General features: G+C 47.1%; 1 protein-coding gene across 1 annotated transcript in view; it reads left to right on the forward strand.

Moving 5' to 3' along the window:
- Inpp5d (inositol polyphosphate-5-phosphatase D) overlaps positions 1-26383 on the forward strand; it is a 104463-nt gene that overhangs the window by 13782 nt on the left and 64298 nt on the right. The window contains exon 2 of the mRNA XM_032901566.1: positions 2072-2135. Within this exon, the coding sequence (XP_032757457.1) occupies positions 2072-2135 (64 nt within the window). The remainder of the gene's footprint in view (positions 1-2071; positions 2136-26383) is intronic.

The following is a 26383-nucleotide window of genomic DNA, read 5'->3' on the forward strand; positions in this document are numbered from 1 at the left end:
TATTGCTATGAAGAGGCACCATGACCAAGACAACTTATAAAAGAAAGGCTGTCTTAGGATTCACAGTCCATGATCATTCTGAGGGTTAGAGTCCATGATTATCAGGGCAGGGAACATGGAAGCAGGCAGGTAGCTGAGAACTTGCATCCTGATCCTTTTGAAATGTCAAAGTCTACGCCCAGTAATACACCTCACCAACAACGCTATACCTCCTAATCCTTCCCAAACAGTTTTACCAACTGGGGACCAAGTGTTCAAACCTATAAGCCTGTGGGGCCATTCTCATTGAAACCACCACAATGTGGAAGACCTTGATGATAATTTATGAAGAAAGCAAACTTTAGAATAGTTAAACAATATAATTTTATATATTTAAAAATTAAATATATATGTATATATAATCTTGTATGCATGAATTTTTAAATATTTTACAAATAAGAATAAGTCTAAGGAATTCATGGGATGGAGGAATTTTTTTTTATTTCATTTCTTCTGCGTGTGGCTTTTTTTCAACATATACTCTTTTTGGTTTTTGCTTTTTGAGATAGTCTCACATAACCCAGGCTGGCCTCCAGCTCCCTATATAGCTGAGGATAACTTTGAACTTCTGATCCTCTTGCTTCCACCTCCTGAGTGCTGGGATTACAGGTGTGTGTCACCATGCCTGGTTTATGATGGGAACTGAGCTTAGGGCTTCATGAATGTTAAGCAAATGCTACCAATCGAGCCGTGCACCCAGGCCTCAATATAAAATGTTTAAACTGAGTTAAATAATAACATACATGAAATCGTAGTGCTGTGTGGCATGTGGAAGGGTTTAAGAGTTTTTGTGAGGTTTATTTTTATATTTTGAGTGTATTTCCTGCATGTATTTATGTGTATTATGTGCATGTAGTGTTTGTGGAGACTAGAAGAGGCTGCTGGATCCTTTGGAACTAGAATTAAAGTTGGGTGCAGGCCTCCATGTGGGTACTGGGAACTGAACGCAGGTCCTCTTGGAAGAGTATCAAGTGCTCTTAACTACTGACACTTCCCTCCAGCCTCCCTAACTCTTGTTTCTAGATTGGAAGCATTGTGTTGTTGATAGGTTCTATCCCTCCCCCGACCCATATTTTGTCAATATGGGTACCTGACTTTCATTGTTCATAAGAACCTCAAATGAAGGAAAATGGGTAAGAGGCCATTCTAGCAGGATTTCAGTGATGATGGTGATGGTAATGTTTCCCAAAACTGCTCACAGCCTGCCATGCTTAGCTGTGGGGCCAATGGACTCCTGAGGTCACCACCAGCGCCCCCATGGCCACCATGCTACCAGATACTAGATGGCTGGAGACTGGTCACCTGTGGCCCCTTCCCAGAGGATCCTCAGTTTTAATAAGTTCTTCCTTTCAGAGATTGTAAGAAGGGGCCTAGGTTTCCTAAACCAAGAACATAGCACTTCTAGAAAGAGAAGGAGCTCTGGGCTAGTTGGCACTTCCTCTACAAAAAGAGCCAGCTCTCCAACCCGGTACAAATCTCAGTGTCTGGAGGGATAGGGCTCATTGTAGGAAGAAGGAAGCCATCAAGCAAGGAGTCCAGGGGGAGGAGCCAAGTAGGGGGAATGAGGTCTCAGCAGTAGGTAGGTACTGGTAGTCTCACCTTGGCCCATGTGCTTGCTCCCTCTGCAGTTGTAGCTAAGAGCTGGTCATCATGATATGGATCTTGCTGAGCTCCTGGGAGTTTTGGGTCTTTGCACATGTCTCTTGCTCCATTCTCTTTGACAGTGTAGCATCTGAGAGGTCGAGGAAGCCTCTCTAGATGATGGAACATTCCAATCAGACCACATAGCTATCTAGCAGTGACATAAATGATACGTCCATGGCCACTCTTGGTGTGCTGAGGGCGGGCGGGAAAGCAGTGCCGTACGCAGGACTGTGAGACATCAGGTTCAGCTCAGCCTTGGAACGCCATCAACCCCAGCATTTACAGGCTTTGCACGCAGACTTCGCAAGCTGTGTCAGACAGCCCTGTTCTCTCTGGCTCTCTGTTCTCCTGCGTGGTTTCTAATGCCATCTTTGATCTATTATTTCAGGTTCCGGAATTGCGTTTACACGTACAGGATTCTGCCCAATGAGGACGATAAATTCACTGTTCAGGTAAGTCCCGACCTGACTCGTGCTTTCTCTGAGAGAAAAATGAAAAAGAGAAAGGAGAAACAGGTGGCCCGAGTATTCTCAATGTGAGGACCTGATAGAGCTTAGCTTCCTCCAAAGCTGTGTGTCTAGGGAACTGAGTGAATAACTGACTCTTCATAGATGACCGTCATAAGATGATAGTCACGCATACCAAGGATTGTTGGTGGCCATGGCTGAGAAAAGGACATAGCGGTGAAGGAAAACCAAGCCAGTGTCTATGCCTTGATCCATTATTTTGTTTGGCTACCACAGATGAGCCAGTCAGTGTCCGTGGTCCAGGAAGCAGCAGAGGGCGGTGAACTTGCAAGAAAGACGGATGAGTTAATGCCTTTAGATTTCTGTAGCTCCCTTCTGCCCTCTGCATTTGTCATGGCATCTAAATTCACTGTAAAAAGACAAAATATACAAAGCCATAGATAAACGTATTGATTGGTTGGTTGGTTGGTTGATTGATTTATGGGTTATGCCACAGTGCATGTGTAGAGGTCAAAGGACAACTTGTAAGAACTAGTTCTGTCTTTCTGCCATGCGTGTTCTGGGGATTGAACTCAAATCCTGAGGCTTGAGTGGCAAGTGCCTTTACCCACTGAACCATCTGCTATCCACAGCTAGACTTTAAAAGGGAAACAAACAAACAAATAAAAAATCAGCAGTGGGGGCTGGAGAGATGGCTCAGTGGTTAAGAGCACTGACTGCTCTTCCTGAGGTCGGAGGTCCTGAGTTCAAATCCCAGCAACCACATGGTGGCTCACAACCATCTGTAATGGGATCCGATGCCCTCTTCTGGTGTGTCTGAGGACAGCTACCGTGTACTCACATACATAAAATAAATAAATCTTTAAAAAAAAAAAATCAGCAGTGCCAGAGCCTGGGAGGACCACCTTTGCAGAGTTTGTAACAAACACAGGGGCCTGGTCTGTCTGACATGGTGTATGACAGCTTAGTGATGTGGAAGGCAAGGAAGTTAGTTTTTGCCCGGCTTTGTTAGGAAAGTGTGGGTGTTTGCAGAAAGGAGGTGACAACCTTGGTGTCCTCTGTAGAGGAGGAGGCTGTGCGTCACTAAGTTCACAGCGACCATAGTAAGAGCCACAGCCGCATGTGGGACACCTCTGTGTGAACAGTGCAGTAAGGGAGGGCAAGCATCTAGGCATCCTGTCCTCAGAACAACAAGGAGCAGAGTCTCCAGGGTTTTGCTGAAAAGAAAGGAGTGGGAAGGGAGAGGCGAGGCACGTTGGTGACGGGAACGATGATTTGTCTAGGTCAAAGAGGTAGACTGGCAGCTACCTTGACGAAAGGCAGTCCCCAGGCAAAAGCCCCCAGAAACATGGAAGAGGGAGAAGTTATGAACAGAGGGTAAGCCTCGCAAGGCAGCAACTCATGATGGAATTCAAAGGAAGTCACCTCAGTATTCCACCAGCCGCTTCTTCCAGAGAGTGGGACTTGGATGGGGACCAGTTCCATCCAGATGTGGCAAAATTTCCTTCTAGGGAGAGTCTGCTCACACTGAGCTGCATGGGAGGGCCGGTGTGGACCAGTGTGGGCTGGCGTAACAGCTCTACCGCACGGCATGGTGGTCAGGGAGAGCACAGTTCGCGCTTCTCTTTCTCTCTCATGTGTGCATGAGCACCAGAGTGGAAGGAGGGTTGGCTGGAAGGGGTAGTCTGTGGGTCAGGGAGTCCCTGTCCAAGCCCAGCCATCTGTGGAAATCACCAGAACAGATCTGAGTACGTGCAAGCAAATGCTCTTTTTAAGGTTGGCCGATGTTCGTCATCTGAATACTTTCTGAGACGTGAACTCCACAAGCTTCTGAGGACATGGCTGGCTCAGGGGAGGTCTCTTAGGCACGCAGTGGGCCTTCGTGGTCTCTACTTTTTTATCCAAAACCTAGGACTGTGTGAACTTTGCCTGGTGGCATGGCGTCCTTGGCAGGTGGCTTCCCGCTAGGAGTCAACTCTCTTAAGTTAAAAGTGAGTCGGCGTCTTTGATCTTTCTCCCCCTTTTGTGGTTTCTTCTGTTCCTTCAAAGTGATGAAAACTTTAAGTATGACTGGGAAAGAGGTGACTCTGTGGCTTCTTGTTGAGGGTTTGTGCCCACAGCTTGTAAACCCGTCACTCCGCCTGTCTGGAGTCTGTGCCCGTGTTCTCGTCACTCTTGCTTCCGTGGCTTCCTGTGACCCCATAAATGACCACAGTCTTTCAGTGGGACTAGGAGCTTCAGTGTGCTTTAGGGGTCCCTCTGGCTGGTTTTTGCAAGGGTCTACTGTCCTTGGTGGCCTGGAGGACACTAGAGAAACCCAGGGCTTGGGACCAGAGCATCTGGAACCCTGGCTGGGTTCTACCTCAGTGGGTCAGCTCTTCTCTGTGGGTTGCTCCTCCCTGCTGATAGCACTGCCCTTCTTAGGTCACCAGAGGGAATCCGATTGGCTCAGATACCAATTAGCTTTCTTTGCCTGACCCACTCACAGGCTACCGAGCTCTCTGTTGCTTGGCTATTAGGAAGCAGGTACCTGGATGGAGGCAGAGCATTGCCTCCTATACCCACCTCAGCCAGAGAAGTGAGCAGGCAGTTTTTACAGAAGTTATTGCCTTGCTAGACATAATTGTTTCCAGTCTTGCACTTGACCCAGGACCTTCTTGGTCACCTATACCAGCTAAGGGACAGAAAGCCATGGACCTAAGTGGTCTGGGGAAGCCCTTACCTATAAAGATGTCTTGTCCTATAAACAAACAAACAAGCAAACAACAGCAAAACACCACACATTCACAAGTGACTGGAGATGTTGTTCAATTGGTAGAGCCTGTCCAGCCTGTGCAGACCATGGTTCAGTTCCCTAGTACTGCTTAACGCCTAGCATAGTAGCACATACCTGTAATCTTAGCATGTGGGGGAGAAGTAAGGGGATCAAAAGTCCTTAGCTGCATAGTGAGTTTGAGATCAGCACACATGCACATGCACGTGCACACATACACGCATGCACTTGTAGAGAGCACACAGCATACACGCTAAACCAAACGATGCCATGGGACTACTGAGGAGCAAATCAAAGCTCAGACCCAGTGAAGCCAAGTCAGAAATGCCCTTCAGGAAGTGTTGGTACTGGTCTCTGCTTATTTTAACTCCAGTTCCTCTTTTCATGTTGAAGCAAAACCTGCATTCTTTCCTGAGCTTAGCCACAGTTTCTGTAAAACTCAGTCCTTATACCTGAGCCTGCTTAGTGTCAGCAGCAGCAGGAGCTAGGCTGAGGCATTGCATGCTGGCACACCAAGAGCCTTCACCTCATGGGAGATCCTTGTCAAAACATCCATTCCACCCTCATTCTTTCCTAAGGTCAGTCTGTATCTCATGATCCAGAGGGTCCACTGGCTGACTCAGCTCTGACCCATCATTTATAGACCTACAAAGTCAGAAATGGGAAGGCTAGTGGTAGAGCTTCATTGATTCTCTTGTTTAACGCGTAAATGTTTGGCACCTGTAGATACTAGAGCTCACAACCCTGCTTCCAAGCTAAGTCTCCTTTCTTGGGGCTTAGAATATGTTTCTAGGCATGAATGGGTGCTGAAACACTTGGGCTAGGTGGGACCCATGACATGTCATGGATGGGAGGCAGGGCAGTGGTCTCTTTGACCTATTTGGTTGGTATTTGATCATGAATATCACTTGGCTGCCTGTCCCATGCATTCAGGATTTTGCAGCCACGTGGCTTTGTTCAGGGACTTCGAGGAGACCAAACAGGAAGATAGAACATTACATTTCCCCTGCTGTGGTCCCAATTCTGTTCATGGATGAAGGGTGGGGGGAGTCTACATGGAGGCTGTTGCTACCTTTACTGCCCTTGTTCTTAGTAAGGAGACGTCCATGTCCGATTCGTGGTAAGAAGGGAGACAGCCACATGTACTTCCTCAGTCTGCAAGGCGAGAAAAGAATGGGAGAAAATGGGAGGGAAAGAGATGCTGAGAACAGTATACTGGGAGGAAACAGGAAGATACAAAGAAAAGGAATAGTGAGATCGAGGGAAGGATGATGAAGGAAGGAGCAGTCAAGAAAGAGGAAGGCTGTGGACGTGGTGGGTACAGTTTCTACAAAGGAAGAGAGATGAGTGCAGGGCAGAAGCTGCATAGCCGATGGTGATAGAGGGTGAGTGAAGATGGAAGTCTTCTGTCAGGGCTGTGGAGGATGTCTATCCAAGGCTCTGCTCTGTGCACGGAAGCAAGGATCCGCAGCGACCGCAGACGCCGTGAAACGGTTCTAAAGCAGATCCTCAGACACAGAGAAGCTTCTGAATTAAAGTTCATGTGGACATCCTCTGGGTACTGTGTGAAGCCAGAGGCAGGCAGCATGCTCAGCCCGTCGGGCCCCAGGTTCTCATGCCTAGACACGGGGTTCGTGTGAATACCTGGGTCTTTCCTGAGACTACACAGGAAGTGACTCTTCCCGCAGGGAAATGGCGTCCATCTTGGGCTGCTGACTTCAGAGTGAGCTGTTCGCCCAGTTGCTGCCTTTTGGAGAAGCTCTCCTCCCTGGGAAAAAAGGGAGGGACTAAGGCAGGACAGGAAGTGTTAACAGACAACTGCTTTGTGTCTAAGGAGGCTGCAGATCTCTGAGCAGCCTTTAGACATGATACCCTAACCAGGCCCACCACTGAAGGGAACAGGGGTCTCTGGACGTCACTTGCTGCCTGATAATTCCTATGAAGAAAAAATAGCCCGGCTCACGATTCCGTCACACAAATATCTCTACGAAACGAACTTCCTGCCTCGGCTGAGCTGGCAGTGTTGGGGATAAGGATGGCGAAAACTGGGGTACCGTGGGTTTTCATGCATGTTGAGAAGTGGGACTTTGAAATGATCTTTCCTACAGACGCCGAGGTTACTCTTTCAGACAGAAGGAAAACCCCGCTAGCCAGACGCCTGCCGTGATCTATGTAGATCAGACGCGTGACTCAAGTTCCTGGTGCCTGGCGATGTCTGTCACATTGCTCTGGGCAGCACGCATCTGGAGAAGGAACAAAACCACGTTCTAAGAGCTGGCCTGTCACAAGCGTCGGGGAGGGTGAACGGTTGAGTCGTCGTTATGAAGTTCAGGAAGCGGGTGGCAGCTGTTATTGTTCTGAGTGGTCACCAAGTGAAATAAAGATTCCGTCTGAGCCTCTGGGCAAAGGATGTGGCTCAAACACACACTTCCTGAGGTTGCACAAGGAAGAGGGCAGAGCAGGCTCGGGGGCTAGCATGGCCACGTGAGGACAAGGAGACCCCTTTGTGTCACGGCAGCCATATTCTGGGGTCCTGCGTTTTAATTTTGTTTTAATTTTTTTTTTTAACATAGAACTATTTTCTAAGCCTCTGACTGTCTCAGCTGGGTTCATATTTAAAAGGGAAATTCTGGGGGCCAAGTTTTCCTTCAGCATCCCCCAGAGGTGTAGCTCTGTAGCCTTTGAAAATGTAGTATGACTGAGTCCCAAGCACCAACCCAAGGCCAGCTCATGCCAGTTCTAGTAGAGAGAAGGACATTGCTGTCTGCTCCCTGTGTCCTTTTCCTCCTGTGGCAAACGTCTGGGTGCTGCTGACCTTGCTCACTTTACAACTCAGGTCTTTCCTTGAGGCAAAGGTTTTTCTTGATTGATTTTTTTTTTATTTTCTTTTTTTTAAAGCCAGTTTATCTGCTTTATTTTCTTTAAATCTCTCCCTCGTTTGCCTTCTCGAGCACTCTTACTCTCAGAAACAGACAGGCAGGCAGACAGACAGACACCCCTCACTTCCCCTTCTCCTGTGTGCCTGAGGGAAATCTAATCCATTCCCAGGTGTCTGGGGGCAGGGAGTATTTACTATCTGTAGTCTCTGCTTCTAAATGACTATCCTTTTCTCCTCATCTCTAACGCACCCCCAGCCATCTCCCTTTCCCATAATTCTCCATGTCCCAGAATGCTATGGTCTGCTTCGTTTTTTTGTTTTCTTCTCCCACAGAGCACAGAGCTGACACTGAGCATTGATGGGCTAAGACCAGGCAACAAGTACTCAGTTGCAGAGGGGAGGGACTCCGTGGGGTGTCTAATAAAAGTCTTTCTTAGAAACAGGCACAAGACAGAATGGCTCCCACCCTGCCAACTAGGATAAGGTAACTGGAGTTGCTGCTGCTGCTTTGTGGCCGTGAGAAAAGGTTACTGGAGAATGAGGTCATGCAGATGGCAGAGCAGAAAGATGAAATGAGCGATTGGATTAGCTGCACAGCACTAACCTAGGAGCTGGCCAGCCCATGGGCTTCCTGTCAGTGAGATGATTCCACTGTGTTTAGATATAGGATTTCTGTTACCTGTAGCAGAAAGTGGCCTGACCTACAAGGTTTGGTCTACTCTAGGGGGGAAATCTCAGAAAAGTGTACACTTCATATCGAGCACCAAGTTTCACTGCACGAGTCCACAGGCCATATTCTGCAACCTCTATTACACCTCTCTCCTTAGTCCAGGCCAGTGCATGCTACCAGGGTCAGTTCTGTGCCACCCAGACATTCCCAACGACTTGTCTGTGGCCTCAATATCCTATTTCTCTCACTCAAATCCAAAGAAGTACAAAAATCAATCAGCATGCTAGTAACCTCTGTGCCCTGGGAAGACGTCTCGATTTCTGGTTCTCTGTGGGATGATTTAGTTTCTCATCTCAGGTTTGCCCTTCAGAGCAGGCGCCACTCAGAGTTGCATTGAACAGATGAGTCTTTGCTCTGAGGAAATACTATTCCCTCCAGCCGTGGCCCTGGGAGGTGGCTCCCAGGTAAAGTACTGGCCACACAAACGTAGGATCAGAGTCCATAAAAGAAGAAGCACACAGCTACACATGCCTGTAATCCCAGCAGGGACTGGGAGGGGCAGGAATCAATGGATCCCGGGAGTTCCCTGGCCAGCCAGTCAAGCCTAGTTGATAAGCTCTTGGTTCAGTGAGACTCTGTCTCAAAGGGCTGGAAAGATGGACGATTCATCAGTTAGGAGCACTAGCTACTCGTCCTGGTGACCGGGGTTTGATTTCCAGCACCCACGTGGTGGCTCACAGCCATCTGTATCTCTAAGTGCAAGGGATCTAATCCCCTCTCCTGGCCTTGGTAAGCAACAGGCTCACAAAGCACATAGACATATGTAGGTAAAACACCCATACGCACGAAATTGAAATTAGAAATGTATTAAATGGAGAATAACTGAAGAAGTCACCCCACATTCACCTGTGGCCTCTACATACATGCCTGCACACACACAAACATACACACACACACACACACACACACACACACACACACACACACACACATGCCGTGGTCCTTATTACTTTTGAGAAACTCTTCCCGCTCCACAGCAAGAACCCAATGGCTATCGGTGGATTCAGTCTGTTTGTGAAGACAGAAGAGCTGCAGGTCCCAGTGGACGGCAGGATTCACTTTGCCCTGCTGCAGTTGTCTCCACAATGCTCTCTGGGATCATTGCCTTCTGGCACATGCTTTCCTCCCCATGATCAAGTTGTTCCCTACCCTGAGAAGGCTCCTCTCCCCAGTGACTCACTCCTGCGGTAACTACCTCACGGGAGGCCTGCATTTCAGTATTGAGATACCAACTATGACGAGTTTGCCTCAGTACCTAGTCACTCTCCACTGACCCTGTTACCAGCAGCTCTTTCACCTTTCCTTCCTGTGGGCTCTCCCTCCTGAGTCCTCATGGTCTCATTGCTCAAGGCTGCTGGGTCCTGCCCAGGTGGTTCCTCCTGCAGCCACGTTTTTCAGAGAAGGCTTTTAGCTAGGTCTTAGGATCCTAGCACACAGGATCTGCCTTGCTTTCTCACGGAGTTTTGAGGACGGACAGAGGTGGCTGCATAAAGCACAGAGCTCAAGGTATCACTACAATTGGCTTTACATGATGGAGCAAATACACCAGAAGTCCAGAGGCTGGTTAACTGCCATTCCAGCACAGGGTGACCCAGGCAGCTACCTCAGCCTATTTGGAACAGGGCTGGGGACACCAGACAGAAAAGAGCAAGACAGTGGAGAGACTTAGAAGACACCAAAGTCTCTGGAGTTTGGAGAAAGGCAGCTGGAATGCCCAAGGAGGAAGTTGAACCAAGACTGAGTTGCCAGGGGGTCCTGACTGGTTTCTAATCTTGGCCACAGACAGAGTGGGAGACCTCAGATCTTGTCTCCAGGAAAAAAATGCTGGCACCTGCTCACTGGGGCAGAATGCCTCTACTTGGAAGAACCAACAAGACAGAGGTGGGGGGATAGGGTCATGGCTGGTACCTGGACCACTGGCCATGTCTAAGAGAGACCTGAGGACATAGAGCGGTTAGGGGAGGTCCTATGCCTTCACCTAGGGTCTGCCTTTGATTCTATTCAGTGAGCCTCCTCAGGAGGCAAGGACTCAGGGCATGCAATCCAGGGAAAAGGAATAGTGCTTTAAGTTTAAATTAATAGAAACAGGACCAGGGAGATGGCTCCGCAGATCCATCTGGGGCTGACCACCCCACCGTCACCCTCAGAGCCTCTTTTCCAGCCCTCCCCATATAAAACCATGTTTGCCCAACTCCCCTCTCCATTTTACCCTGTACTAGTTTCCTAACGTCTCTCACCACTGGCTACAGCCAGTTGCCAATCGATATAACTCAGTAGTGTACAATCATTCACATCAATCACCTTGTATTTCTGGAGGCCAGAAATCCAAAACTGGCCCTCGCTGGCTGTGCTGTGGACTCAGGTATGAGCAGAGCACTGCCATTTCTGAAGGCTTCCAAAGGGGGGTGGGGAGACCCATTTTCTCATCTTTTTCTGTATCTAGGGGCCTCCTGAAATCTTTGGCTAATGGCTTCTTCCTCTGTCCTGCAAACCAATAATGGCGGTCAATACGTCTCACGATGCCAGCAGCATGGCCCTGTGATTATTCTGATTAACTGGTGTCCTTTCCCATCTCAGGGCAGAACATGAGCAACCCTAACTCACTCATGCTGGATGACAGCTTATTCACAGGCTCTGAGGTGGGGACATGAACATCTATCCAACCAGGTGGAGAAATCACTATTCTGCCTCCCACGCAGCTGTGTTCATGATCTATCCATTCGGCTATCCTATCCATCTCCATCCTGAGAGCTGAGGATGGATCTGACCGAACTGAGACTTTGTCTTGTACTGAAGAGCTGGGAAACCACCTACACTCACTAGGTACTCAATAAACACTAGATACATACAGGCATCCAGTAGGTACTCAATAGATATTGGCTGGATACATCCAGGTACCCATTCGGTACTCAATAATAATGGATACATGCAAGGACCCATTAGACAATCAAGAAATATTGGAAAATTCAGTCATGATGGTACAATGCTTGTAATTTTGTGCTGAGGAATTGGAGACCGAAGAATCCCTGGGCCTCACTGGCCAGGCAGCCTAGACAGATCAGCAAGGCCAAGCCAATGAGAGACACTGACTGAAAAAGTAGGGGGAACAGTTCCTGGGATGTGACACAACAGGCTGTCCTCTGTCTCTCTCTCTCTCTCTCTCTCTCTCTCTCTCTCTCTCTCTCTCTCTCTCTCTCACACACACACACACACACACACACACACACACACACACTCCCCCACAGACATGCCCATACATCTAAACATACGTAAATATTAAAAGATACGTACATAAAAGATTAGGCATATAACAAACCTCTAAAGAAAGGAAGTGAACCCCTGTGTTCTAGTTTTCTACAGCCCTGTCCATATGCTGTTCACCAAGGTGCCCCGGTTGGCACCTTGAGGGCGTCTCTGCAGCCGGTAAGACTAGAACCACCTGGGATGACGCTAGGGCCTGGAGCATCTGGAGCCGAGCTAACCAGACAGCTGCCCTGGGCTGCCTGCCCCTCGAGGCAGCGCCTCTCTGGGCTGGTTCCAGGGCCACCCACTTGTCTGCCAGTCACTCCTGTCTCTCAGAGTAACTTGAGTTTTACAGAAAGTCGAGAGAGAAGCTAGAAGGAAGGGCACTCGGGGATGTAATTAAGGATAAAAATATGCCACATCCTGGGCTCTGGCGACACGGAAATCTAGATTGCTCCTGTTCCCAGGACTGTGTTGTCTGTATCCAAGTGGTCCCAAATGCTGTGTCCAAATTCTTAGCAGGCGGCGATCTAAAAGAGCGTCTGCCTCTTTCTTTTTCTTGAGATGCCAAGAATTCAACCCAAGGCCTTGCATACCCTGAGTGAGTACTCACTGATCTACACCCCTAATCCCGCCGAGTGCAGCTAAAGGCAGATTTTGCTTGTGTGAGGTGGGGAAGGGGAAGTGCATATCGTAAGGAGGTGAGCGTCCCTGGCTGTGTGGAGTAGGAGAAGGCTTCCTTAAAGTCAGATGCCCAACATGGGAGTAGGAGAAACCGACATCTCCTGTCCCCAACCTCTCACCCAATCTTCTGTCTGGAAACACAGCCCGGCCAATAAGCCTGGCCTTCACTATCTCCAGTCCTGAGGGACACCTCCCCCATAGCGTCTGCCCAGGGCTCGGTAGATTCCCTTAAGATACAGGAAGAGTGGGTGGAATCATCTTGACCTCAAGATGGAAATGAGCACACAGGAAGAACAAGGGGGGATGAATGTGGGAGAAATGGAGAAAGCAAACTGAGGGATCCAGGCAGACTTTTACACCAGCTGGGACCACTGCAGGCTGTAGTCTTTGTGACTACCATCTGGGCGGTTCCGTGAGTCAACATGGGCTGCCCCACTTTTTTCTTTAAGGCAAGTAGAAAGCAGGAATACGGGTGTAATAATAATAATAATAATAATAATAATAATAATAATAATAATAATATACCAAACATAAGTAAAGTCCCCTCAACAACAACAACAGTAGTAGTAATAAAATACCAAACACAAGTAAAGTCCCCTCACCTAGAAGTTTCCCTTCCTGGGAAAATATCAGTAGCAGTGAAGCATGGTGTGGGCCCACAAAGCAGTTCTCTGAAGGTTCCCAGAGGAGAAAGCTGCAAAAACTTGGCAACAGGGGCTCAGGTAGTAGTGTGGTCTGGGAAACCTTGCAAGCACAAGGACCTGAGCTGGGTCCCCGGGAAGCTCACAGTGGTGCTTGGTAGCATGACTAAATTCTCAGCACTGGGTGGAAGAGAGAGCAGAGGATCCCTGGGGCTTACCCAGCCTCTGCTCCCGGATGACCTCCAGGCTAATGAGGGATCCTACCTTGAAGGAGTTCCTGAGAAGGATACCTAAGGTAACCTCTAGTCTCCACAGGGATGCATGTACACACGTACAAAGACATGTACACATATGTGCACACACACATATGTAAATATATAAACAAGATGAAGGAACCATTGACACCCCAACATCAACCTCTGGCTTCCATGGAGCACCACGTACAATCAGAGAAATACAAAATTAAAAAATTTTAATTTGGGAATGGTTCAATAATGTCTGCTCAGCTAAACAGCTGTCTAGTTTTAAGTGCACTGTGATTCCTTTTAACGGTTTTGGAGAACTGTTGCCTAGGAACATACACTACAGGTTGAATGTCCCTTGTCAACTGGGAATCAGCTTGGAAGCAGAGGTGGTTTGAATTTAGGACTTTTCCCCCCTGGATGTTGGAATATGTGCACATACATGAAATATTGCACAGCCTGGACCCAAGTAAAAACACATATTTTTTTGGTAGACCATGGTACATAGCTAGCCTGAAGGTCACTTTCTGTGTTCTTACAGCATGCCTGTATTTTCTGAAACCTGTCACATTGTCACATAATAACAAGGTGTGCAATTCCCCACGTGTGGTATCTATTGGTTTACTCCAAAAGTTTTGAGTCGTGAAGCATTTCAGATTTGGGGTTTTCCGATTAGAGGCGCTCCCTGTCTTAGTCACTATTCCATTGCTGTGAAGAGACACCATGACCAATCACAGCAACTCCTACAAAAGAAAGCATTTAACTGGGGCCTTGCTTACAGTTTCAGAGGGCTAGCCCATTATCATCATGGCAGGAGCACGGTGACACGCAGGCAGACATGGTGCTGGAAAAGGAACTGAGAGTTCTACATCTGGATTTGGATCAGGTAGTGGGAAGAGAGCCAGATTCGGCCTGACTTGGGCTTTTGAAACCTCAAAACCCACCACCCACCCCCAGTGACACACTTCCTCCAACAAGGCCACACCTCCTAGCCCTTCTAATCCTTTCAAATGGTGCCACTTCCTGATGACTAAGCACATATATATATATGTATATATATATATATATATATATATATCTACAAGGATCATTCTTATTCTGTAATAATTAGTGTAACAAACACCATCTACCACCTGCGTCTTCAGAAAAGTGTGCAAGTATTATATTTAAAATTTCCAATGCAAAAATTGAGTGGCAGGATGATCTTTTGATTCTTAGAATTGTATTAATTAGTTATTGATTACAGTTAGGATAGCAGCTGGCCTCCTGGGAGAGAAGAGTTCTCTGAAACTCTCCTGGGTCAGGGGCAGACTGAGGGCTATTGGACATTGTTAGAAAGAGAGCGGCCTGCTTATAAACAGTTGCTTCACACAATACACCCTTCTTTTTGTGTTTTCTTTTTTTCTTTTTTCTTTTTCCTTTTATGTTTTCTTGTCTTTGCTTTGGGTTTCTCTTCTATCCAAGGGAAACACAAATATGCATTTAAAAATTCATTCTGGAGAGGTCTGGCCAGATGACTCGGGGATAAAGGCACCTTCCACACAATCCTTCCCACCTGAGTTTTGATCTCTAGGATGTTCTCTGACCTACACTACACTACACTACACACACACACACACACACAGAGAGAGAGAGAGAGAGAGAGAGAGAGAGAGAGAGAGAGAGAGAGAGAGAGAGAGAGACTTTCTCTAGTAAGAAAGAGACCTACATTGAAGGAATATTCATGTTTACTGTAGATTTGGTCAATTCACCTTGCCTAAAAGCACATCAAGTGAGCATCCCTTACGAGGTCTCTTATCTCCTACCAAGTCGTCTTTGCCTCAGTGCTGGACATCAGTATCTTTAAGTTTCCTCAAACAATGGGTAAAATTTGCATCCTCAGTGTTTTGCTTTTGCATTTCCTTTATTGAAAACAACAATAAGCCCTTTTCATACATTCTCAGCATTTGTATTCCTTTTCTTGTAATTCGCATATTTATCTCTTGTTGTTTGTTCATTCGTCTGAGATAGAGTCTCATTCGTCTCAGGCTGGCTCTGATCCTTCTGCTTCTGCCTCCAGTGTTGGGATAACAGGTGTGTTACTCCCACGCTCAGATTTAATATTTTTCTTTTTAAAAAATCTTTTGGGGCCGGAGAGATGTCTTAGCATCTAGGAGCACTTGTTGCTCTTTCAGAGGATGCATGTTTAATTCCCAGCATCCATATGGTGGCTCGCAATCATCTATGGCCCCCATTTCAGGAGACCCAATAGGCACACACATGTGCTGCACATACATTTATGCAAATAGAATGTCCATACACATAAAATAAAAACAAATCTAAAAAACTTTCTGATTAAAAATATGTTCTTGCCAGGTAATGGTGGTGCACGCCTTTAATCCCAGCACTCAGGAGGCAGAGGCAGGTGGATCTCTGAGTTTGAGGCCAGCCTGGTCTACAGAGTGAGTTCCAGGATGGCCAAGGCTACATAGATAAACCTTGACTTTGACTTCTCTCCCCTCAGTGTACATATATTTAGTAAACTAATTTTTATTTGGCTAGTTTACTTTTTCTTTTAAAGATTTCCGTGTGTGTGTGTGTGTGTGTGTGTGTGTGTGTGTGTGTGTGTGTTATTGTTGTTGTTATATATTTGTGAGGTATTTGTGTCATTATGCCACAGTGCACATTACAGCCAGAGGTCGGTATCTAGTGCCTTTCCCTGATCATTCTCTTCCTTTATTCTTTAAAACAGTGTCTCTCACTGCACCTTTAGATCATCAATTCCATTAGGCCATGGGACCAGTGAGCTGCAGGGATCCACCTGTCTCCAGTCCCCAGAACCAAAGGTGGAGTCACATGCCAACACCACCACCCTGCAGCCAAGGCTGGGGTCACATGCACACACCACCACCCCGCCACCAAGGCTGGGGTCACGTGCATGCACCATCATGCCCTCCCTGCTCTCTGTGTAGTTCTGGGGATCTGAACTGAGAAAATTTATAAACCAAATCACGTCTCTAGTCCGTCCTTTTTCTTTTCTTTTCTTTTTTTTTCTTTTTAAAGATTATGTTGTTATTTCACAAGTCTATCCTGACTTGTGAAAACTTTAAACAGAGGCTGGGCTACAGCTCAGCTGATACTTGCCCAGTGCTTGCTAGACTGGAGCCAGCCCTGTGATCAGTTCTCAGCCCCATATAAAATCGGCAGGTAGCACACACCTGTAATCCCAGTATTTGGGAGGTAGGGGTGGGTCAAACAGAAGATCAGGGTCATTTTCAGCTAAATAGGGAGTTTGCAACATAAGCTCCTATTTCAAAACAACCCAAAAAAAAAATCATTTTAGCTTATCAGTTGTTTTCCTGTGGATTCTAGATCTTGTGACTCATCAACCTCAAGTATCGGGAGAAAATGGTACTTTTTATTTTCTAACACTCTTATCATGTTTCTATGTCAAGTGCTTTATTTTGACACTTGCTATAAAATGGGGACTACAACTCTTCTTCCCTGTGACTCAGCAGCCTCGGATAGTAAACAGTCCACCCTTTCCTGCTGACTCACGGTTCCTCGGCCCATATGCTAATGTCCTACTTCCTCTCAGGCTGGATGTAGACTCCTCCTTCTGTTCCACTTATTGATTAGTCTCTCCTTGCAATAGAGCAGCGAGGCACATTGGTAGCAGTAATATTTTTATAGCCTATTTCTTACTCCTGCTCCAGAAGGAAGCTATCAACCAAGACCAGACAGCAAAGGGGAACAGGAAGTGGGTAAAAAACGATGAGGGTCAGCAAAGGTCCTGTGTGCAGGTTCCGCCCAGCCCTCTGTGGACTTCTTCTTAGGTAAGCTGAATGCTAGGTCAGTGGTCAGCACCAGACACCAGGAACTCTCAGGGAATAACCTATGCATCCTATAAAGTGTTCCTTAAAGGAGAAAGAAATCTGCCTCCTAGGACCATTCCTGCCCACGGCTGGTTCTTCCTCTCACAAGATGCAAAGCCTTTAGCTGTTTAGAGAACAAGCAACTTCCCTTTGATGTTCCCTCAGGTGAAACTCTGAGTTCTGGCCACCATTGTCTATGTCCTCTCCTAACTCAGAATGTACTTACTCTGCCTTTCTCAAAGGTCCTTTGGAACCCCGTGCTGTGGAGTGCACTTCCTCTCCCATTCAGCTCTCTCCTAAGAGCTTGGCTTGACCAATGGGAGCTTCCAGAAGGCCATGCCATGCCCTTTATTAATGCCACATTTACTGTCAAACTCCCATCTTCCTTGTGCATACGTTTTCCTTCCTCCACTCAGAACGCCAGCTTGGTTTTCTCATAAACTTCATTCACACGGTCACATCTAGCATACTACTTCAGATCACCCAGGGTCTGCCTTGTGCTTCTGTCACCTTGAAGGGTGGAGGTGACTCCTAGCTGGCTGGTAACCCTGTCTCAGTAAGCCCACTTCAGATCTGAACAGCTGATGGAATGGAGACCCCAGTCCATGCTGGCTTGAATGGGATCTCACTGAGCCAGGTCTTTTTCTGTGTGGTCCTCAACAACTCATGAATGAATCTCACAAGATGCTTTGCCCAAATCTACATATGTGAGCTCGATATCACAAGTGGTAATCAAGGCTTAGCTGTTGGTTATCTGACCGGTGTTTTTCTTTAATTATGGGCCAATAAAAACAGTTCTTAAAATTAAGAGACTTTTCCACATAATTATTTGAAGTTCTTAGCATCTTTGGGGGAAAAAATGAGGTTCTGATGAGCTTGAACTTCTGTGACCCTGTGACGATATATGCTGGAGGTGACTGGGCTCTCCTCCCCTTCAATGTCATCATTTCCTCCTTGTCTAACATCTCACCCCGAGACTGTTCTGCCTTAGATACAGAAAAAGATCTTCTTGTTGTGGAAGGGGGAGGGACTTGTGAGGTCCCATCACCCCCTAAGATGGGTAGTTAACAATACTGTGGGAGGCAGTCAGTCTCTTCAGTGGTGTGGCTACGGGTAAGGTACCCATGCTCCTGTCAATAGTCTCTCATCTGTGCTCTCATAAACAGCTCAAACTACACACACACACACACACACACACACACACAGAGAGAGAGAGAGAGAGAGAGAGAGAGAGAGAGAGAGAGAGAGAGAGATATGTGAGGGGGCAACAGAGGGTAATAGGTGGTAAAGGGAATAAAATGTGTGTGTGTGTGTGTGTGTGTGTGTGTGTGTGTGTGTGTAAAAACCTCACAACCTTATTATTCTGTATAATTAATGTAAAGATTTAATAAAGAGCCTAATCCTAGAAGCAAAGTAAACATACATGGGCCTTCTACTTCACAAATAAAATACAAAAAAACTAGATCTCACTGACTGGATTGGTTCCCAGTGCACACCCTAGACCGAGACACACTTTGCATTTTCTCATAGACCCTGCTTTGGCAGACTGACCTGAAACCTTACCCAAGACTCACATAAACCCACTGAACCATGAACTGCAGAGTAAGCCTTCTCACCCGTTGTGAAAGTCACAACTTCCCAATCTGCCCTTCCCCTTAGACCTCCCCTCCCCCAAGGTTCAGTTCTCTTGCTTAAAGGTCTCTTCCTTCCCTGGGATGAAGTTTGGGTGTCAAGGCAGCAGGTGTAACTGCAGCTGCTTGCTGGCCTTGTTGGACTCAAGTTGGACTGTGCCTTGCTCAGTTCCTCCCGGTAGCAGGAGGCGTCAGAGTTAACTTTCAGTTCCTCTGAGGGCTGGTGTTTATCAGTCTACCTAACTGAGCTTCTGGCCCCTAGAGGTCCGGGGCGTGCCGTGCAGAGGAGCTGAAGGGCCCATGCTATCACCGACGACTTGCCAAGCAGAGAACACTTTGTTCTTGTCCCTTTCCGGCATCCCTCAGCCTCAGACAATCCCACCACCCACCAAGGCAGGCTTGAAGCTTCCTGTTTTGGTTTGGGCCTTTGCCATCTTTTAGTGGGAAAATCTTTGTCCTTGATGAATACTCCTTTCCCTCTGCATGGCCCCAGCAGTCATTAACCTTGCTGTGACCACTGTGCTTTCTTCTGGATCCATGGGGCCGTGCAGAAGGAAAGGCGGGTATATACAGGAGGCCCAGTCTGTAGGAATTGGAGAGATGATGATGCCACTCCCTAGGACATATGAGGTGACAGACATTTGTCAGCTGTTCTCCTATAAGTAAAATAATGCCCCAATCATCTGCCAATGTCTGTGGTGTCAATATTCCCAATAAGGGGTCCACCAGAAGGGCTGCTTGGGGTTGAAGTCAGTGGGAACCATGGGTAATAACCCTGTACAGTGTGGTATGAGCTCAAATTGGAAGAGCTGGCTCTGGACGGACTTTGAACGTCTTGATCAGAGCCTCGTTTTCCTGGCTGGGGTTTCGGTTGCTGTGATGACACGCCATTACTAAAAGCAAGTTGGGGAGGAAAGGGTTTATTTGGTTTACACCTCCACATCACAGTTCATCATTGGAGGAAGTCACAACTGGAGCTCACACAAGGCAGGAATCTGGAGGCAGGAGCCGATGCAGGCCATGCAGGTGCTGCTTACTGACCTGCTCCTCATGGCTTGGTCAGCCTGCTTTCTTGTAGAACTCAGGACCACCAGCCCAAGGATGACCCCACAATGGGATGGGCTCTCCACCCCACCCCCCACCCTCCGCCCCATCAATCACTAATTGAGAAAATGCCTTACAGGATTGCTTACAACCTGATTTTATGGAGACATGTTGTAGAAAACATTTCATCTCAATCTGGGTGTCTACCCTGCCTTTGATCATTTTGTCTCCCAGATAAAAGACACACAACTTTTATATTTATAATAAGCTTTCAATGCACTAGAGCTGAGCAGATAGCTACCCTCTAAACTATTTGGATCTACTTCCCTATCAATAACCCCGAGTGGTTACTTGCTATCTTCCATCCGGGCTGCTCTTAACTCCAATTGACCAGCCCTCGTGACCATGTCTTCATAACTCATCTACCCCTTGGCGGCTTCTCCAGCCTACATCTTCTCTTTCTCCTCATGATTCTCCTGCAACCCCAAGCCCAAGAACCCTCAAACCCCCTTATCTCAATTCTGTCCACCTTTAGGCTGTGGTCATCTTTATTTTCCAAAGAAGGATAACTTGGGGGCAAGGTTACTTGGGTCTAGTTGCAGATGCTTTTGTCCCTGGGGGCAACCAGGCCTTGGGGACAAGTATTTAGCGTTACAATGCATAGCAAAAGACCAAGCCTCAAGAGAGACATTTTCTCAATTGAAGTTCCCTCCTCTCAGATGACTTTAATCTTGTGCCAAACTAACATAAAAATAGCTAGCCCACTCCTGTAGCTCTGTGGGGATCAGGCAAATTCAGTCATTTCCACCTGACCCTGAGGTCTTTTCAGACCTCAAAGCCTTACTCATAGTTGTTATAACTCTCTATTTTGTTTTCTTTTTATCACCTTTGGGGAGAGTGTTTTTTCCACTGACCTCTTTTACAGACTGGACTGTGTGATCAAACTTCCTATGTCTCCGGGCTTCAGTTCATGCATCTGAAAAGTGGAAGCCAACTACTATCAGATGACTCCTGCCTTGGGCTTACAGCAGCAGCTCACTTCGCTCTTGGCCAAATAGATCTTACAATCCTCATTCAGGGACAAGGAGAGTAGTGTAGCCTGAGAGCGTTAAGCATCACACTCCAACGACAAAAGGTTCCAACTAGAAGCAACTTAAGGGAAGTTAGGTTTATGTGGGGTCATGGTTGAGGGGATATGGTCCACCATGGTGGGAGTGCAAGATAGTGGGAGCATAAGGTGACTGGCTTGTCCTACTGTATCCACAGTCAGGAAGCTGAAAGAGATGAACACTAGTGTTCAGCTGGTTTTCTTCTCTTTCTTTTTTTTTTTTTTTTAAATAGAGTGTAGACCCCGCCCATGAGAAAGGGTGCTACCTGCATTCAGATGGTAACTCTCCTCAGTTAACCTTCTCTGGGAATTCCTTGAGAAATTTGTCCAGCAGGGGATTCTAAGCCCTTTTGATGTGGCAATGAAGATTAACTACAATGGTCAATGGTGGAGCCTTGGATTACTTTCTCTTGACATTTGACATTTATAAATTCTAGCAACTCTAGGTCTATGTTCCCCACAGACTATAATTGGAACTAAATGGAAACAACTTCTTCTTCTTCTTCTTCTTCTTCTTCTTCTTCTTCTTCTTCTTCTTCTTCTTCTTCTTCTTCTTCTTCTTCTTCCTCCTTCTCCTCCTCCTCCTCCTCCTCCTCCTCCTCCTCCTCCTCCTTCTTTTTCTTCTTCTCTTGTAATTCTCCCTTGTGCCATAGTAGCCACCTCTCTCTACCTCACTCACACTGAATTTCAGCTTTTATAATTTTTCCAGTGTTACTTATTCTTGCCCAGTTCTCCTGCATTTGTTACTTTTAAATTTGTATCTACTTATCTGACAGGACCTCATTCTGTAACCAGCCCTTTACAACTTTCTACAGATGGTGCTATGGGCCTGAGAATAAACAGTCAAGCCATGAATTGGAACATTGTAAATTTAAACCGTAGCAACCCTCTGATAGCATTAGGTCTCTTTTTATTTTCCTTTTTTTTTTTTAAAGATTTATTCATTTATTATATATAAGTACACTGTAGCTGTCTTCAGATACACCAGAAGAGGGCATCGAATCTCTTTACAGACGGTTGCAAGCCACCACGTGGTTGCTGGGAATTGAACTCAGGACCTCTGGAAGAGCAGTCGGTGCTCTTAACCGCTGAGCCATCTCTCCAGCCCCAGCATTAGGTCTCTTAAGGCTTCTGCCTCTGACCATTTTTTACTGACTGTGGTATCCGCTGAAACTGCTGGCAGGGGCTGGGGGCAGAGCCCATTCCAAGTCATCCCACAGAGTCCTTCCAAAGGAGAAATGGGGCAGGGTTTGTTAGAACAGGGAAGACCCCAAGGTACTGGCTGAGTGCAAGGCAGAGCCCCCTCCCCCCGTGCCTAGTACTTCCTGAATATATGGATCTGGGGAAAATAGTGTCTTTGTGGCTTCTGCTCATGGATGGCAGTGGGACAGAGTTGGTATTGTGTCCACTTGCATCCCATTGCACTGCAAGTGTCTTTTATAGAGCTCAGTGGCAGTCTCTTCGGCTCCTGAGTCTCAGCTTTGGTTTTCAAGTCATAAGTTTAAGAGTCCTGACATGGCAAACAGCAGAAAGAAGCCTGCCTTCATCTCCATTGGGAAGAAAGATCTGGGCACCCCAGACAGATGCCTCCAAAACCCCACACAAACTGCCTTCTGAGCCCAACAACCTTGAATCTCCCGGATTATCTCTGGCCACCTTCTTCACACTCGTTTACAGCTCCCTATGTCTGCCTCCCCTGCTCACCCTGGACCAAATAGGTGTCTTCAGACTCCCACCTAGTCCTTCCCACCCTTTTCTGCATCTCAGAACATCCTTCCATGTGCTGTTCTTCTGACAAAGTCACTGACCACCTAGGCGGCTTGCTAAAGCTCTCTGAGATTCTCTGTTTCATCTGTGACATAGAGAGGTCCTTCCTACCTGTGTCAGACCCGCTGTGAGCAGGTAACAAGTGCAGTCCCTCCTGTTCTCCATGGTAGTCAGACATCATGTGCTTCCTCCTCCTCCTCCTCCCTCCTCCCTCCTCCCTCCTCCCCTCCCTCCCTCCTCCCTCCTCCCCTGCTAACTGGATGTGAACTCTCTGAAGGATATGGTTTTCAGCTGGGAAGAGCCTGGAGCCTAGGATTTGGGGTCCAGGAGAGCCCTCAAAAGACACCTGTTGTGTGTCTTGTGCCACCAAGAGTCTGTCCCAGTAGCTAGGAATGAATTGGTCACTGCTCCAAAGTGAGAGAAGGTGAGAGACTTTCCTCTAGACCCATGTCCACCTGCCTGCTGCCTTGCCCTCTGTCCGTACATATGCCAATCATAGCTCAGTGACCTGAGTCCTATAAACCCTCCAAACCAACCATCTATGTGAGACACAGTGACTCAGGTTCCCTCTCACCCGACTGCAGGGTGGCCTTACTCAGAAGTTTCCTGAAAGAATTTTGAGATACCCATGCATCCTGCCCCTCGTCCTACAGATCTCCCATGGACAAGACCACTTTTATCACCCCGCTGTACCAGGAGGACACCAATGTCCCTCCCTTAGCTCAAGGCTCCATGCCAGGTGCCCAAGTCACCTGCTCACCAGTTTGTCATAGAGAGAGGGGATAGCTTCCTGCCAGCATAAGGGACCCATGCCGTCGGTCTTCATCTGTCACTCACCCAAACCTCTAGCTAGGGCCCGCATCGACTCTCATTCTTCTGCCTGCTTTTGTCCAGCTAGACAGTCTCCTGTCCCACTCACAAGCAAGCTTGCTCCTGGATGGTGGGACTTGGCTAGGAGCCCAAGTCCACCATGCCCACCTGCCCATGCTATTTCAATTCGCCAGTCCCAGCCCAAGACCTGTGCCAATAAAGGGAGTACCTTCCCATGAAACCCCAATAGCAGCAGGTGAGACGGCGGCCTGCACTCCATGGAAGCTTGCCTGGGGCTGTCACTGCCCCCTCACCTCCGTCCACTCACACAGAACCACTGGACACTCTGTGACTGTGTTTACGTTCTCAGTGTATCCGAATCATTACAGCTGTCTGAGCGCTGCAGATGACCCAACGCAGCTGCGGGTTTTATACAGAAATCTCTAAAAGTCTGTAAACATGGAATGGCTCTATATGATCTTTTTAAATTTGACACTTTTAGAGAAGCTCTCTTTGAAAACCTTTCCCTCTGTGTACGGGTGTATGTGCATGTGTGCACACGCCTGCATGTTTATGTGCTAAAGAAATGATCGAAGTTACATAAACTCATTCTAAGAATGCTTTTTATAACCATGTTGAGATTTTTAAAAAAGGGTTTTGTGTGTTCGTGTGTGTGTGTGTGTGTGTGTGTGTGTGTGTGTAACCAACTATGATATAGGCCATTTCCAGCCTGGTTGTCTTTTTTTTTTTTTTTAAATAAATAATTTATTTTGAAAGTAAATTGATTTAGGAAATTTTAAAGAATAATGCAAGGAATTGCATTTTTTTTCCTCTCTCATTTTTCCCACTGAGCGTGTTAACATATAATCTGCTGATCATTCTCATATAACCACTGCTGTTTTCTGAATTATTGGAGTGGAAGATTCTGGCAGCGCCCTGTTATCTCTCTCTCCTTCATAGCCACGTTCAGCTATCAAACTCAGGATGCTAACACGGACCTACCATCCGAGTCCATCGCTCCATTCAAATTCCTCCAACAGTCTTAGCAACATAACATAAAAAATCCTATTCGTGTATCTATGTGGACCATAATTTACCATAATTTATATACATAAGGTAATTTTCCTCCTGGACCGATGTTCAGTCTCTAAAGCTGAGTGTACTGTTGTGTTTTCCTTCCTTTGTGATGTTGACTTTTTTTTTTTTTTTTTTTTTTTTTTTGAGAACTTGCTAGTCATTTTGTAGGCCGCTGTTTGATTTGAATTCTTTAGGGCTTTCCTCATGGCTGGGTCCGATCCTGTGTTTTCATTTCCAGCAGGACTTCTCAGTTATGGTGCTGAGCTCAGCATTTCCACTCAAGCAACGCACTGGCCGCTCTGCCCAGTTTTGGAGTACTCTCTGAGCGTGGGGCTAAGATAACAGCTGAAGGGTCTTCTCTTTGCAAAATTACAATAGATATTTGATATTTGGGGTTTTAATATTTTCCTCCCCTTCTCTCCCTCCCTCCATCCCTCTGCTTAGGGTTGAACCCAGAGTCTCACGCTATTATGCACTTGGCCACTGATCCATACTCACAGCCTCAGGAATTCAGGGTCATCCCAGGCATCACAGTGGGTCTAAGGCCAGCTTAGACCGCACGAGTCCCTGTCTAAAATAATAAAATCAATTAAATGACTGAAGCCAGGCATAGCAGCACAGCTTGAAATCCCAACACTCAGAAGCAGAGGCAAGAGGACCAGGGGTCTGAGTCCAGCCTCAGCTACATACTAAGACCGTGTCTCCAAATAAACAAACAAAATACTCACGACCACAGCATGAGGAACTGCGTTAAAGGGGCTCAGCACTGGGAAGGTTGAGAACCACAGTTCTAGGGAGTAAAGCCGTGCTTTGGATGGGAAGATACTTTGTCCAAAAGAGCCAGGGTCCAACTGCAAGAACAGTGGGAGGAGCGGCTGGCACAATCCGAACCCCGAAATGAATGATGACGATAGTTCCGATCCGCTGAGTAAAATGAGAACTCACAACTTTTTCCTTATGTAAATAAATCCAAAGGGAAGCTTTCCTCTCAGTATAATGTCAATTTAATAACTGTGGACCAGTGACAGAAGAGGCAGTCAGCATTGGCAGCCATCATTGTAATAACTGATTCAGGTGAGCTACACCAGTAGATGCTAATAGTTGGTGGGTGAGACTCTGAGAGATGAGATATTTAGATAGTCTCAGACTATTCCATAGAACAGGTGTGTGTGTGTGTGTGTGTGTGTGTCTGTGTGTCTGTGTGTGTGTGTGTGTGTATGTGTGTACACAATTCACACTGCTACTGCCCATTCAAATCCAGAATGACAGACTTGCTCTGCAGCTCCTCCCCTTGCCTGTCTTGTATGCTTCTCCTTCTGTCCTAGCAGGTATGGAACTTTTGGCTTCACCATCTCCAGTGGCTTCTCAGGCTCTGGATGCTTCCTTATCTCAGTCTCCATTGTGCCTTCAGCCCAACTGTCTCTGTATCCGTCTGTGTCCTTACCATCTCCATGACCCCAGCTCAGAAGCTGGCTCTAGCTACTTCGAAGGCGGCGAAACAACGGAACTGGAGGAAAGGGAGCTGGGCCTGGTGGGCCGCGCCTGTGATCTCAGTACTTGGGAGGCTGAGGCAGGAGGATTTCAAGTTCCACACTAGCCTGAGCTATAGAGTGAGTGCCAGTCCAGCCTGGGCTCCAGAGCAAATCCTATCTCAGAGAGAGAAGGAGGGGGATGAGCTGTCTTCTCTGGGGATATCCTTTACAGAAACCATTCTCAGCCCTATAACTGAAGACGGACTTCAGAGTCTAAAG

The sequence above is a fragment of the Rattus rattus genome, chromosome 4 (genome assembly GCF_011064425.1).
Source record: "Rattus rattus isolate New Zealand chromosome 4, Rrattus_CSIRO_v1, whole genome shotgun sequence".
NCBI classification, from domain to species: domain Eukaryota; kingdom Metazoa; phylum Chordata; class Mammalia; order Rodentia; family Muridae; genus Rattus; species Rattus rattus.